Genomic DNA, 13,424 nt, shown 5'->3' with positions numbered 1-13,424 from the left:
AATTATTAGCCATAATTCCGCATTTCTGAATTTGTTTTATGGTTGCAGCTGCACACCATAATATTTACAATAATTCACACAACAGTAAAAGAAAAAAAAAAGATTAGATAAATGGTCTCTGTGGCAGTGGACATAAGTGAAGTAGTTAAAGGAATACTTAAATCGTCATGATCAGTGTCCAGTGTGTTCAGACAGAGCAGTGTTTACACTTCCTGTTTAAAAGATGTAGTTCTTTACAGATGAGTGAAATTATAACTTGCTTGTGAGTGGTCTGACCTTGGTGTTGATGAGCCAAGTAACCGCGTAAGTGAAAAAAGTATTTTTTTTAGTAGTCATCAACCAGACACACAAAACTGCCCTAAATACTTTTTTTCTTCAGTACAGTGCACTGCTTTGTGCACTGTAGCATACTTATAGTAATATAGCCCAAAAATAAAACAACCAGTTTAAATTCTCAAGTCCTATTTATCTATGTGTCCTGCAACTCCTTCCGCTCTCTTGGGTCATATTCACCTTATTGGTCCTTCGGCCCATCTGATTTGTTATACCAACAAATCAGACCTGAGACATTAAACACAATGACTCCTGCTTACTAAATTCTGCCCACTCCTCCTCACTCTGCATGTGAAGCATGTTTCTTACATATATTTATATAAGATATATTTATTTATAAGCAGTATAAACAAATTCCAGAACTTGTATAATAACACTTACAAACATCCTTGCACATTGTTGTTTTTTTTCTACACTGTACTTGAGAGACACCATCTACCGGAATCAAATTCCTTGTATTCCTTGCACTTACTTGGCCAATAAAATACGATTTTGATTCTGATGTTTGGACAGGACCACATGCCCAACGCATCCCGTCTGTGGCTGGTGAAACATAAATGAACCTAAATTGTCTGAGCATCACTATCAGTCATCCACTTAGCAAACATGCCCCCCATTACCACCTCCACCCAACACAGTGTAGAAGGATTGTGTTAGTTACCTGAAACAAGGTGTCTGTAGTAATAATCTGTACTGGTCTACAAGTATTTCAAAACATAAGTCCGTAGGTGTGGGTGTGTGTGAGTGCATTGTGGTGTCCAAGGATGGGCTCTGGCAGATGTGACCCTGAGTAACACAGATCAAAGTGGGGGAAGGCCCTATGCGGTCTCAGGCTTTTCAAAGATAAATTGTTGTTGTTGAGCTCAGGTTGTGGTACAGTCTCAGATTTAGTTGTCAGTTCTATAACATGGCAGTGGTGACAACTAATCACTTTCACATCACTTTCAAACTGGACCCTGCAGCCAACACAGAGATGGACCTCGAGTCAGTGAAAGTGAATTGATTGTTATTGTGAAACACTGCAGCACAGCACACGGTGCACACAACAAAATGTCTCCTCTGCTTTTAACCATCACCTTGTTGAGCTGAGATGATGAGATATTGCAATCAGTATTTCAGAGTCAGTTGACATATGAAGCAAGTGACCAGACACAGTAGTAAGCAACAGAGGTTACTGTGTACCACATTCTGATCGATGACCATTGCTCTGTCACTCCTCATCATCAGTCCAGAAGCTCAACATCACTCAGCTTGTGAAACCGGTTTGATGTGACTGTATTTTGTGTAAAATGATTGCAAGTCAGTCCTCTCCCGTGGACATAGCGATGATTAGGAAGCAGAGTGATGATGAGCTAACACAGTGATGACAAGTGAAAAGACCAAGAGATGGTGAGCAAACAGAGGTATAGTGAGCAAATGGAATGAGGATGAGTAAAATGACTGATGAACAAACAGAAATGAAGTTCAGAGCAATCCTAGTTCAACAGGAGGCTAATAATCTGATCAAATTAATCTCATTTACTTTAGGGGAATGCATATATAGCCAGGAAATAAAGTCGGTAACATGTCACAACATTAAGGGCATTTAAAAGGGCCACAGTGGCACAAGTTGTTTTCCACTACTACCTCCAGCTTCTGCTCTGGCTCAGGTCTACATCTCAGGTTTTGACTCTTCTGGATTGGGCTCCAGATCTCTCTGCCTCTCCAATTCAAGATTATCTTCAGATTAGATTTAAGATATGATTCCATCTTAAAGTTATAGTCCAGCTTCAGACTCTGTTGTTCTGACTTCTGCAACAACAGATCCCATATAAAACAGCCAGAGAGAAGACTTTTGCAGCAATTACAGTGGCTATAAATCTGCAAATTGGCAATAAATCTTTCAAAACTGACTTTTACTGCACTTAATTTCATCAGGAATTACTTACTTTACCCACTTAGTGATGATTCCTGTTGCGAATGCCAAAATTAAATAAATATATCAAAACACATTTAACTAATAAATGTTGTTTCCTGTTTTTATAATTTGTCAAATAGAATTAATATTATGTTTTTCCTATTTTAAATCATTTCACACATTTTATTATTTAATTATTGATTTATTCATCTATTTCATGTATAAACTAAAATTCTTCACAAACCATTTGATAATATTGTCATTAATATTATTAATATGTAATAATCTATTTTATTTCTTATTCACACTTGCACAGTGCCTCATACAAAAAAAAAGACGAAAATGCTTTAACAAATGTCATTTTATTTTGCTTGGCATTTTGAAGAAATTAAAAAATAACAAATACTCTGTGTAAATATGGCAAATAATTTTGCAAAAGTAGGGGAAGGCCTCTATCTGGGTAGTAGTTTGCACCTATGGATCTATGCACCTGTCTCAATTACAAAGCTTGGCTCTTTTTCCAATGTTATAAAATTAACAAAACGGATGACCAATAATAGTCATGGATGTTTAGTTGTCCAAACTATTCACTTAAACTACCAAGACCTACCAAGAAGAAATTACAGTGGTGGCAATCCTGAGGTATAAACTAAATGCCTTAAATTGAACAGAATTGCTCAATGTTCTGAACATGGACAGTAAAAAGAACTCAATTAGCCCAACTTCAATTCATAACCCTTCAAATAGTCAGAAATGTTAATGGGGCAAGCTGTTGCACCAAAAAAAAAAAAACAGGTTTTGAGACTATTAACTCCAGGTTAAATTTACTTTGAACTAAGAATAAGGTCACTTTATTGAGATGTTCAAAAATTACTTTGGCTTCCCATTACTGTACCCAAAAGCATTTTTTAATTCAAAGTACCTCCCTGGAAAAAGAGCTCAATCAGGCACAGGCCAGAGATTTTTATGTAGCCAAAGCTGGGCCAGAAAATATCGCCAGCGTCACATTAAAAATGACGAGTCTCCTTTGACCAGCACAAAAGTGCTCCTCCACGCTCTACCATTCGCGTTCTTCTGCTGGTGCAGTCACTCTGCTGCTTTCTCTTGAGGGCTCTTGTCACCCTCCACTTTCTTCTCAACAGCTTGGTGGTCGTCACTTCCTGTCCGTTTCCGGCTTCTTGCTCCAGGCTGGTATAGCTGGATGGCTGGCCGATCCTGATGGGAAAATGGGAAGACAAATAGCCTCTATGTAAAATTCAATTTTATAATAATACAAAATACTTTTTTTTTAATATTAGCATAAAGAATTTACAAACCTTGTTTCTCAATCGATCTCTTTTGGGACAATCCTCCTTCCTGAGATCTTTAGAAGACTTTTCATGTCTCTCACCATGCATCCCAGATTCACTGTTGTCATTCTTTTTTTTTTCCCAGGCATGATCTTTATCCTTTCTGCCCTCTTCCTCTCGTTTTTTAAAAGTGTTTTCCCCATCATGACGTTCCCTCTTCCTTCTGCGTTCCTCATCCTGTCTCCTGATACGTTCCTTCTCCTTCTGTCGACGCTCTCTTTCTCGCTCCCTGTCGCGATCTCGCTGCTCCCTCTCTCTGTCCGGATCCCAGTCCCTGTAGTCTTTCCGACCTTCCTCATCCAACCTGAAAAAAATGGACATTGTGAACCAAGTAAACCTGTTAAAACACGTAAAGTAAGGAAAAAGAAACTGTGTATTAATATGAGTGTGAGGTGAGACACAAACATCTTCTTAATCTCTCTAACTATTCTGGACAAAGAGTATTATCAGCACATAATTAGTCCATGATATGGTCTAATAAGGTTGATTTCTTTTGTCATTGTCAGAACACACTTACACACTGTTCCCACACACTCCTTTCATGGATGCCCACTGCTCACCATTGCAGAGGACACCTTTCATTGTGATTCACTGCAGCACAGCGACACAATGACAATCTCTTCACTTAAAAACAAACAAAAAAACCACTCACTTTCTTGACCGGTCCTCACGACTTTCACCATTTTGACGCTTTTTCATATCAGCTGATCCTAAAGCTCTGTCCTCTTTCAACTTCTCTCTGTCAGTTTTCTTCACTTTTTCTTTCAGTTTTTCAGAATCCCCATCATCTCCTTTATCTGGTTTCTTTAAAAGCTACAATAAGGCACATATGTATTGGTTAAAGACAGGTTAAGGGAATTGTATAGACTTTTATTTATAACATTTCAATGTATTTGTGATGTACGACATTAAAATCTCAGTCTGAAACTTTTTGTTAATGACTGCGCAAGCCAGTTGCCATTGACAAGCTGGTTCGAACAGGCTGGTTGCCTGATCCTCTACTATACCTTGATCTTGGGCTCCTCTTTGCCCTGATCCAGTTTCTTTTCAGAAGGTTTCTCCCCTTTCTTGAATTTCTCCATCTCCTTTCGCTTCCTCCGGTCTTCTTCCCTCCATTTGCGCCGCTCTTCATCGCGCTGACGTTTCCGTTCCAACTCTCGCCTCCTCCTCTCCTCTTTCTTCTCCTCTCTTATTCTCTGTGGAGAAAAGATAAAATACACACTTTAAATTGTAATTTAACGAGCAGACAAATGTTTTGTTGCATTATAAATTCAACCATTAATATTCATACCTGTTTATTCTTCAAGAAATCTAGCAGAGGCGTAGTTTTCTTGGCTAAAGATAGAATGAAAAGTTTTTGCAATAAGCGGTCTCATCAGCATCACACTGGATAGCGAGTACAATATTTTACTGGGTACGCACAACCAAGCTCTTTTGTTTTCGCTTCAATCTCCTCCAGTAAAGTCTCAGGTGTAGAGGTCAACTTCTCATCATCTCCGTTGTAGATCTCCAAAAACCTCTTGTAATCAGGATCTGCATTCAACTATGACATTTCATTCAAAGAAATTTCATCAAACATCAAGACAATTTCTCACAAACACCACCTTCACTTATGGTTCCAGATTTGGCATCCTTTTTCTTGCTCCTTCTTTTGGCAGTTTTTTGGAATGGTGCAAATTCAACAATGGCAGGGTACTCTTGGCCTGAAACACATGCACCAGTTCAAGGCAAACAGACACAGACCACAGCAAATAAACCATGACATTAAATAGATCCAGAGAGAAAAAGACCACTGGAAAAATGACAAAATTCGCACTAACCTCGGCTGTCTATGAAAACATATCCATCAAAGCGATCTCTAAAAAGCACAATGTCTTCTTGGTTCTTGAAATTAATATAGGCCCTGGAGTACAGATGGGGGTAAAGACTGCAACAAGGAACAAAATGATACCAACCATGATACAAAACAGCATGACAAATCTAATCATTTTTCAAAAGACAGATCAAATATAATGTGGTGGGCAGCCTGCCTGGTGTCGTTGGAGAAGAACTCAAGGTAGTCCACGTCTGGAAGAGGCTGCAGCTGCTCTTCCAGATCCTCCTTGGTTAAACTAGGTGGTAGACGTCGGATGATGATCTTGAGATCGTAAGACAAATTAGAATCAGCGATTCATTATGGAGAAGAAGGCTAAATAATCATCATTAATACGTTTACTTCGGTAAAGCACGAACTACATATCTTCAATAATACACATATTAAACATAACAACATCAACTCTAATAAAAGACTAAATGAAACTAAAGTTGAGTTTAGCCACCAAGCTAATATTAACTTACAACTTACGCAGATAAGAATTAATCGCAAGAATCGCCTACTAGCAATAAGAAGATGGCGAAATTATCCAGTTATACGTGAACACTTATATCCGTTTATGGTTGATTAAGCAGAAAACGCCGAACAAAAATAGCACCATGCTAACGCTAGCAGGCTAGTTAGCTGGTAAAGTCCAGAGCTGTTCACCTTGGTCATAGTCTCCTTTTTCTCTCTCAGCGCCTTCTCCGTCTTCTCATTTTCGTCACATTTGATTTCTACTTTCCTCTCCCTTGGTCGGGCGTTTTCCTTGTCCTCTTTCATGACAACAGAGTTCGGAAAGCTTCGGAGTTAACTGCTGCTGCTGCTCCTCCTCCTCCTCCTCATCCGGCCAATCCGCTCAACTTTCCAACTAGTTCAATATTACTGTACTATACAAAAGAATATACACAAATTTCATACCTTTTATTTTTTCGCAATACTAACAAGACAAAACGCTGACACATTCATGTTTTATTAAATTAACTATTCATTTTTTTCTTCTTAGAGAGAAATATCAAAGCAAGATTCTTTGCACCTGTTTTGTATGAATTTGTTTACGCACTTAGTAATGGTAAATATTACTATAATTTGTATTAAAATCTAATGGTGACATTAGATTAATTCGTGTTAAATCCAATTGTTATATGTATTTCCGTGAGTAGATGGCGCCCTTGTCTCTCCTGTTAGGGGCTAAGAAGGCGAAGAAGAAAATGTTGCCTTTGTTGCCAAGTCTGCTTATTTATATAATTTATGATGGTCTTTTAGAGTGGCATGCAAATATTACCTTTATCCTGCTGAAAATAGTTAGTGACATAGTTTAGCTTTCTTGTGCTTGGCACACTTTGACTTCCACCTGCAAAATGTCACCGACTGCAAGCGGATACTGCTTATTTATTTCGATATATGGCAACCACTAAAGACGCCTTTCGGAAGTTGTCATCGAATGACCCTCGGTTCGTCCGGACGGCCGACATCTTCGCTTAAGGTGCATGGAATCAGCGAAATAATAGACAAAACAAACCAACAGTTTTGCTTAGTATTCTGTGGTGTTGCAATTTAACCATGTGGTACGAGATTCTGCCTGGCTTTGCCATCATGACGGCCTGTTTGATCATTCCTGGGGTCGCCACTGCACAGATCCACAAGTTCACAAACGGCGGAAAGGTGAGCGGGATCCAGCTTTTCTGTGTACATAGAAACGGACGTCCGTTGAAATTTGCGAGATTTTGAAGCCTGATCCATCGAGCCTGTTGTATCATCGTGAGCGGTCTGGTGAATACTAAGCACGTTTAGTATTCTACTGCGGTTGGTTATTCCACAGATATTCATCGTAAGCTCAACCTTCCAGAAAGACCTCTGTTTTTAGCTTTCAGGAGCTCCTCGTCTTTTTGTAGAACTGCGGGACTAGTCAGACACACCTAAATGAGGGGTTTTAATATTTAATTTTCAGCATATTTCAGTATGCAGTATATTCCAATAAATCATAAATACATGTGTTAAATTCAGTATCTGAAAAAGCTGTATGAAATATGAATCAAACACACAACGAAATGTGTCCTCTGTTTACTTTACATTATTTTGCAGACGCTTTTATCCAAAGCGACTTACAGGAGGAAGACACCAGCAATTCTCGTTAGATTGCTATAGATTTTGAGTTTTGCCCTGATAAGGCCTAACTTGTCAGCAAAGAGCATGCTCGGAGATTGTTAAGTGCTAGACGAAGAAAAAAATATATATTTATTTATTGTGCAGTGTGTACGCATGTGCGTGTGTAAGTGTTAGATATGTCTGAAATACTTTTTGAATAAGCGGGTTTTCAACTGCTTCTTAAAAGTGGTGGTAGTCTCGGCTAGTCATGTGGAGGAGGGCAGGTTGTTCCACCAGCCAGGGACAACAACGGAGAATAGAGTTGATTGGAATCGGAGACCTCGTGAAGAGGGAATTTTCAGTCTCATTTAATTTGCCGATCTGAGAGGGCATGCAGTAGTGTAGCTAGGTAGTAGTGTATTGATATAGGAGGGTGCAGTTCCATTTACAGCCCAACAACGTGATGGTTCAGACTCAGTTTGTCGTCAATACAAACTCCAAGGCTTTTTGCAGACGCAGTGGGTGTTAACAGTAGCGAGCCATCACCCTTGGTGAGCAGTGGGCAGCCATGAAAGGTGCCCAGGGAGCAGTGTGTGGGGACGGATATAATTCTATAATTTGAATATAAATTGCACAAATCCTTAATTCTAGTTATAAGATTATATGAAGGTTTCAGAACATCTTTCAATGCAAACTGGGAATGTTGCCATGCAGACCCCTGTACACCAATCACATGAACATCAGCAGTGAAGCATGGACCAATGGAAGAGACTGATGAGCAATCTATCTTTTTGAAAGATGGCTGAACCCAGAATGCATGTTATAGCATGCATGTTACAATACAACTTAGTTTTATTCTGCAGTTTACTAATTCCCTGTGGTTTTATTTTACAGGAAAAGAGAGTTGCCCGTGTACCATACCAATGGCACCTGATGGAGAGGGACAGACGGATTTCCGGGACTGATCAGCATTATAATTCCAAGGTTCACCAATACTACGTTTCTGAACTTGAACACATCCATAATTCACCTACAGTGGGGTAAAAAAAGTATTTGGCAGCCATTGATTGTGCAAGTTACTTGGTGGAGGTTGGAGTCTGACTGCCATTTAATACATGTTAAAAAAAGAAGAATTCTTGCTTGTTTGTTGGTGCTACATGCTTATTTTCTGCACCATTATACAAATAAATCACTTGCATTTTGTTTCTCACAGTTGAAGTAAAAATTCTAGACCTCTCATCTTTTTAAGTGGAACAACTTGCACAATTGGTGGCTGTCAAATACTTTTTTTGCCCCATTGTATGTTGGACAGTTCCAAAATGCGTAAATTAAACCTTAAACAATTATTAACTGTAAAGCTAATTTCAGAAATGAGATTTCTGTATCATGAATCCTTTTGTGATTGATCACATGAGCTGTCTGCCAAAATCAATATAAAACAAAAATATTTCTTATAAGATGTAGTGAATAACTACATTAATAGGGAATTAAAGAAAAACACATGCCTACAATCCCTAATGTTTTGTAGCTGCAAGTAAAGACTGTTCCCAGAGAGCCATATACCGGCATATTTTCCTGGACCCATGGTCCATTTAAGTGGCTGGTGCAGAAGCTTTGTAAATAGCTTAACTAATATTACGCCAGACTGGTTCTGGCTTTACACCCAAGCTGTCCAAATGATCCTTAACTGTACATTTAGCAGTTTTACTGATTTAAAAGTTGCTTCTAAAGTTTAATTGTAACTTTCTTCTTTTTAGGGACTTGAAAACATCAATTGAACAAACCTGGATTCACCGTGAGGAATTTGTTGTACATTAAATAAATAATATTTAATTCATGTTTAGAGTCTGCTTTTTTCCTCCCTAATTTTTCGTTTTAGTCTTCATCACCTGCATGATTCAGACAAAGACAACAATATTCTATGTGTGTGATAACATACATTAACACTAAATTTTATATGCCTTTTTACATTGTCTTTCAAAATGTACCTCTCACCCTGAAAGAGATTGGTGGGAGGTACTTGAGGACCCTTGTCCTTGAGTGCTTAGGTCCACAGTCAACAGAGCTCCACAGCCATCCAGACAATTCTGAGCTGCTCAGAATGGGCTATATACCATCTGTATATCTGGTCATATTCCTGTGGCCCCACTACCCATGAGCTGGAAATCTGCACCAGTGTGGTGACCAGCTGAAGTGGTTCACTGTTTGCTCCTGTGAACAGCCAACCAGGCTCAGACAGACAGACCTGAATAAGAGGATGGGGTTAGGGTGGTGGATGGATATATATGGATATACAGTGGGTATGAATTTTTTTTTTTTATCTTTGTCATATTGCAGCCATTTGCTAAAATCATTTAATAACTTTTTTACTTCTTCATTAATGTACACACAGCACTCCATATTGACAGAAAAACACAGAATTGTTGATTATTTATTAACAATGAAAGTATTATTCTTTGTATTCAGACCCTTTGATGTGACACTTATATAATTAATTCAGGTGCTGTCCATTTCTTCTGCTCGTCCTTGAGATGGTTCTATATCTTCTGTGTTGGACTTGATTAGGAAAGCCACACCCCTGTCTATATAAGACCATATAGCTCACAATGCATGTCAGAGCAATTGAGAATCATGAGGTCAAAGGAACCACCTGAAGAGCAAGATAGATGAAAGCCTGCATGGAGTTTGTTAAACACCTGATAAACACCAAGTGGTGAGAAATAGGATTTTTTTTGGTCTGGTGAGACCAAGATAGAACTTCAATTCTAAGCGGTATGTGTGGAGAAAACCAGGCACTGGTCATCTGTCTAGTACATTTGTGAAGCAGGGTGTGGCAGCATCATGCTGTGTGGGGTGTTTTGCAGCTGCAGGGACAGGACGACTGGTTGCAATCGAGGGAAATATTAATGTGGCCAATTACAGGGATATCCTGGACCAAAACCTCCAGAGTGCTCAGGACCTCAGACTAGGCCAAAGGTTTACCTTCCAACAAGACAATGGCCCTGAGCACACAGCTAATATAAAGGAGTGGCTTCACAACAACTGGCTGTTCTTGAATGGCCCAGCCAGATCTCAGGAGAGACCTAAAATGTCTGTCCACCAACATTTACCATCCAACCTGCCTGAACTAGAGAGGATCTGTAAAGAGGAATAGCAGAGGACCCCCAAATCCAGGTGTGAAAATCTTTCCCAAAAATACTCATGGCTGCATTAGAACAAAAGGATGCTTCTACTAAATATTGAGGAATAGGAATATTTTTACATTGAGGAAAAATACCCACTGTATATATCTCCTTAGATCAGGAGTTTTCCATGTGGAGATCAGTATTGGTCTAATAATTTGTACAAGATGTCTTGGATTAATAGTAAATGCAGGCAGATTAAAACACAAACCATACAATTATTATTATTCATTTGACATGGTCATTTTTCATTTATTTTATATTTTGTTGTGAAATTTATTTGCTATTTATTTTGTAGCTTTTGGTACATTTTGTAATATAAGATGCTTTATATCAAATATAGTAAAAAAAATAGTCAAAAATATTAGCCCTTCTTAGGTGTGCTTTAAATACATTTACATTTACAGCATTTATCAGGCACCCTTATTCAGAGCGACTTACAATCAGTAGTTTCAGGGACAGTACCCTCCTGGAGCAACTTAGGGTTAAGTGTCTTGCTCAGGGACACAATGGTAGTAAGTGGGATTTGAACCTGGGTCTCCTGGTTTATAGGCGAGTGTGTTACCCACTAGGCTACTACCATCCACACACCTACATTAATTAACCAATCAGCTTTGAAACCACACCTTGGCTTTCTAACAACATTTAATCAGCATTCAGGGGCAGTCATATTATAACAGGCAAGCAGGCAGACTTGTGAATGTGAAGTGATTGTCATTGTGATACACTGCAGCACAGCACACGGTGCACACAATGAAATGTGTCCTCTGCTTTTAACCCGTCACCCTTAGTGAGCAGTGGCCAGCCATGATGTGTGGGGACGGTGCTTTGCTCAGTGGCACCTTGGTGGCCACCACTGCCCCTTGTAATTGGAAGGTTTGCGGGTTTGAGTCCTGAATCACCCAGCTGCCACTGAGGTCCAATTGACCAAGGTACCACCTCTGCATACTGTTCCAACGGGGACTGTTCACCAAGGATGATGGGTTAAATGCAGAGGACTCTTTTGTTGTGTGCACCATGTGCTGTGCTGCAGTGTTTCACAATGACAATCACTTCAATTTTACTTTAAAACATGCACTTGAACTCATGAGAGGGATTACTGTTGCTCACCATGCCAAAGATAAAGGTAACCAGTCTGGAGCTGAGGAAGAAGATGATTGTTGATTGACTCCAGACAAGACAACAATGTTTCAAGAAACAGTTGTGAGGGCTCTTCATCGTGGTGGTCTTCAGGGAACATCGTCCCAGAAGAACATGGTGGTGGGAGCATCATGCTGAGGGACTCTTTTGCAGCCTCAGGCACAGGGAGTCTTGTTTGGATGTATATCATCATAAAATTATGTTGACATTTTGAGGGAGAATCAGTAAAAATCTACTTATAGTCTAGTCTTGGGTCATTGCTGGGTCAACAACAAACACAACAACAACATTTATTTCTTATATAGCCCAAAATCACATACAGTATGTCTCAATGGGCTTTGACAGGTTACTGGTCCATTTGAAGATCCCTGAAGCTCTAGTTGTAATGGTGGTGGTGGCTGTGGTGACCCTCTGGTTTGTTTCATGTTTTGTCCTTGTAAAGCAGTTGTCAGGAACCAGGATTTATTTGCTGGTCTGATCACTGGGGTCTGCCAGTAGTCTGGGTGCTTGATTCCGTGTCTCGGAGAAAAACAAACAGAAGCAGCGGCAGACGGTTGCACTGTACAACCGATACTGAAATATGTGGTTATAATGGTATATTGGTGCTACAGTGGCCTAACTAGGACAGCCTAACTGGTGAATTTAACTTTGTCTGTGATAAACTGGACTTTATAATTGACACTGCGTCAAAATCAAGTGAAATGAGGGTCTAGGACTTTAGCAAAAAGCCAGAGAAAACAGATAGGTTTTGAGATTGGATTTAAACACTGAGACTGTGTCTGAATCCCGGATACTGACAGGCAAGCCTGTCAACCAACAAGACAATGACCCAAAGCATACGTTGAAATTAGTCCAACATTTCTTCAATGATACCAAAACCAAGATCCTGGAGTGGCCCACAGAGAGCCCAGACCTCAATCCTATTGAGGATCTGTGGCGGGTGCTCAGAGTGAATGTCCATGCTCGGAAACTTTGCACTTTGTACCAGGTAGAACAATTTACAATAGACAAATGGGCCAAAATCCCTCAGCAGCCAAACTAGTAAAGTACTATTCTAAGAGATTGGTGATAGTTGTGGCTCAGAAAGGGTACAGTGTTGATTATTAATGGGCAGGGGGCTAAAAATCTTTTTACCTCCCACCATTGTTTCAGCTCGGTGTCTCAATAAAATATCCAAATTAAACTTAGTGGACATTTTTTCCAAAATAACAAACAAATTGTTGATGGTCATTTTCAAGGAGAAGTCAAGAGTGTTGTCTAATTTCATTAGGGAGGCTAATTTTGACCCCAACTGTAAAACAGGAAATGTTTCATTTTATGTCTTTTTCTAGTATATGTAACCATGTGGTTTCAACTGTAAGTTTCTGTTTGGGGGCTGCAGTAACAGGATTGAAAAGCCTTGCATTAATTACAGACTTCAGTTAAACCAGCCGTGATGATCTGTAGCTTTAGAAGAAAAATGGGTAGCTTGTGTATATACTGTAAGTATGTGTATATGTGTTATATATACACACACAACACTGCTCAAAAACACTCACACCCCTGTGAAATCAAACAATGGTCACTTTTGAATGCTGGCGGTG

General features: G+C 39.4%; 2 protein-coding genes across 2 annotated transcripts; one reads left to right on the top strand and one right to left on the bottom strand.

The window, feature by feature from the left end:
• Positions 1-2,573: 2,573 nt before the first annotated feature.
• On the bottom strand, positions 2,574-6,299 carry upf3b (UPF3B regulator of nonsense mediated mRNA decay). The gene is made up of 10 exons (XM_028959993.1): positions 6,101-6,299; positions 5,610-5,716; positions 5,400-5,506; positions 5,184-5,282; positions 5,002-5,112; positions 4,871-4,914; positions 4,587-4,775; positions 4,232-4,392; positions 3,547-3,883; positions 2,574-3,445 (listed from the first exon to the last, which is right to left on the bottom strand). The coding sequence occupies exons 1-10, from the start codon at positions 6,212-6,214 to the stop codon at positions 3,317-3,319; spliced, it is 1,398 nt and encodes a 465-aa protein (XP_028815826.1). The 5' UTR covers positions 6,215-6,299; the 3' UTR covers positions 2,574-3,316.
• A 562-nt stretch (positions 6,300-6,861) lies between these two features.
• On the top strand, positions 6,862-9,356 carry ndufa1 (NADH:ubiquinone oxidoreductase subunit A1). The gene is made up of 3 exons (XM_028959994.1): positions 6,862-7,096; positions 8,414-8,503; positions 9,277-9,356. Exons 1-3 carry the CDS (start codon positions 6,995-6,997, stop codon positions 9,295-9,297), a joined length of 213 nt encoding a protein of 70 aa, XP_028815827.1. The 5' UTR covers positions 6,862-6,994; the 3' UTR covers positions 9,298-9,356.
• Positions 9,357-13,424: the final 4,068 nt, after the last annotated feature.

Source organism: Denticeps clupeoides, chromosome 18, assembly GCF_900700375.1.
Source record: "Denticeps clupeoides chromosome 18, fDenClu1.1, whole genome shotgun sequence".
NCBI classification, from domain to species: Eukaryota; Metazoa; Chordata; class Actinopteri; order Clupeiformes; family Denticipitidae; genus Denticeps; species Denticeps clupeoides.
The sequence above is the reverse complement of the archived record's forward strand: the minus strand, read 5'-3'. Positions and strand labels throughout refer to the sequence as shown.

What these genes read in the sequence shown, in the direction of transcription:
- upf3b (XM_028959993.1), bottom strand. Translation starts at nt 6,214, where the DNA reads ATGAAAGAGGACAAGGAAAACGCCCGACCAAGGGAGAGGAAAGTAGAA. An exon ending in TTCTTCTCCAACGACACCAG is followed by an intron (nt 5,507 to 5,609) that starts GCAGGCTGCCCA and finishes TCCTTGTTGCAG; the next exon opens with TCTTTACCCCCATCTGTACT. An exon ending in AAGAGGAGCCCAAGATCAAG is followed by an intron (nt 4,393 to 4,586) that starts GTATAGTAGAGG and finishes GCCTTATTGTAG; the next exon opens with CTTTTAAAGAAACCAGATAA.
- ndufa1 (XM_028959994.1), top strand. Translation starts at nt 6,995, where the DNA reads ATGTGGTACGAGATTCTGCCTGGCTTTGCCATCATGACGGCCTGTTTG. An exon ending in AGTTCACAAACGGCGGAAAG is followed by an intron (nt 7,097 to 8,413) that starts GTGAGCGGGATC and finishes TTTATTTTACAG; the next exon opens with GAAAAGAGAGTTGCCCGTGT. An exon ending in ATCAGCATTATAATTCCAAG is followed by an intron (nt 8,504 to 9,276) that starts GTTCACCAATAC and finishes TCTTCTTTTTAG; the next exon opens with GGACTTGAAAACATCAATTG.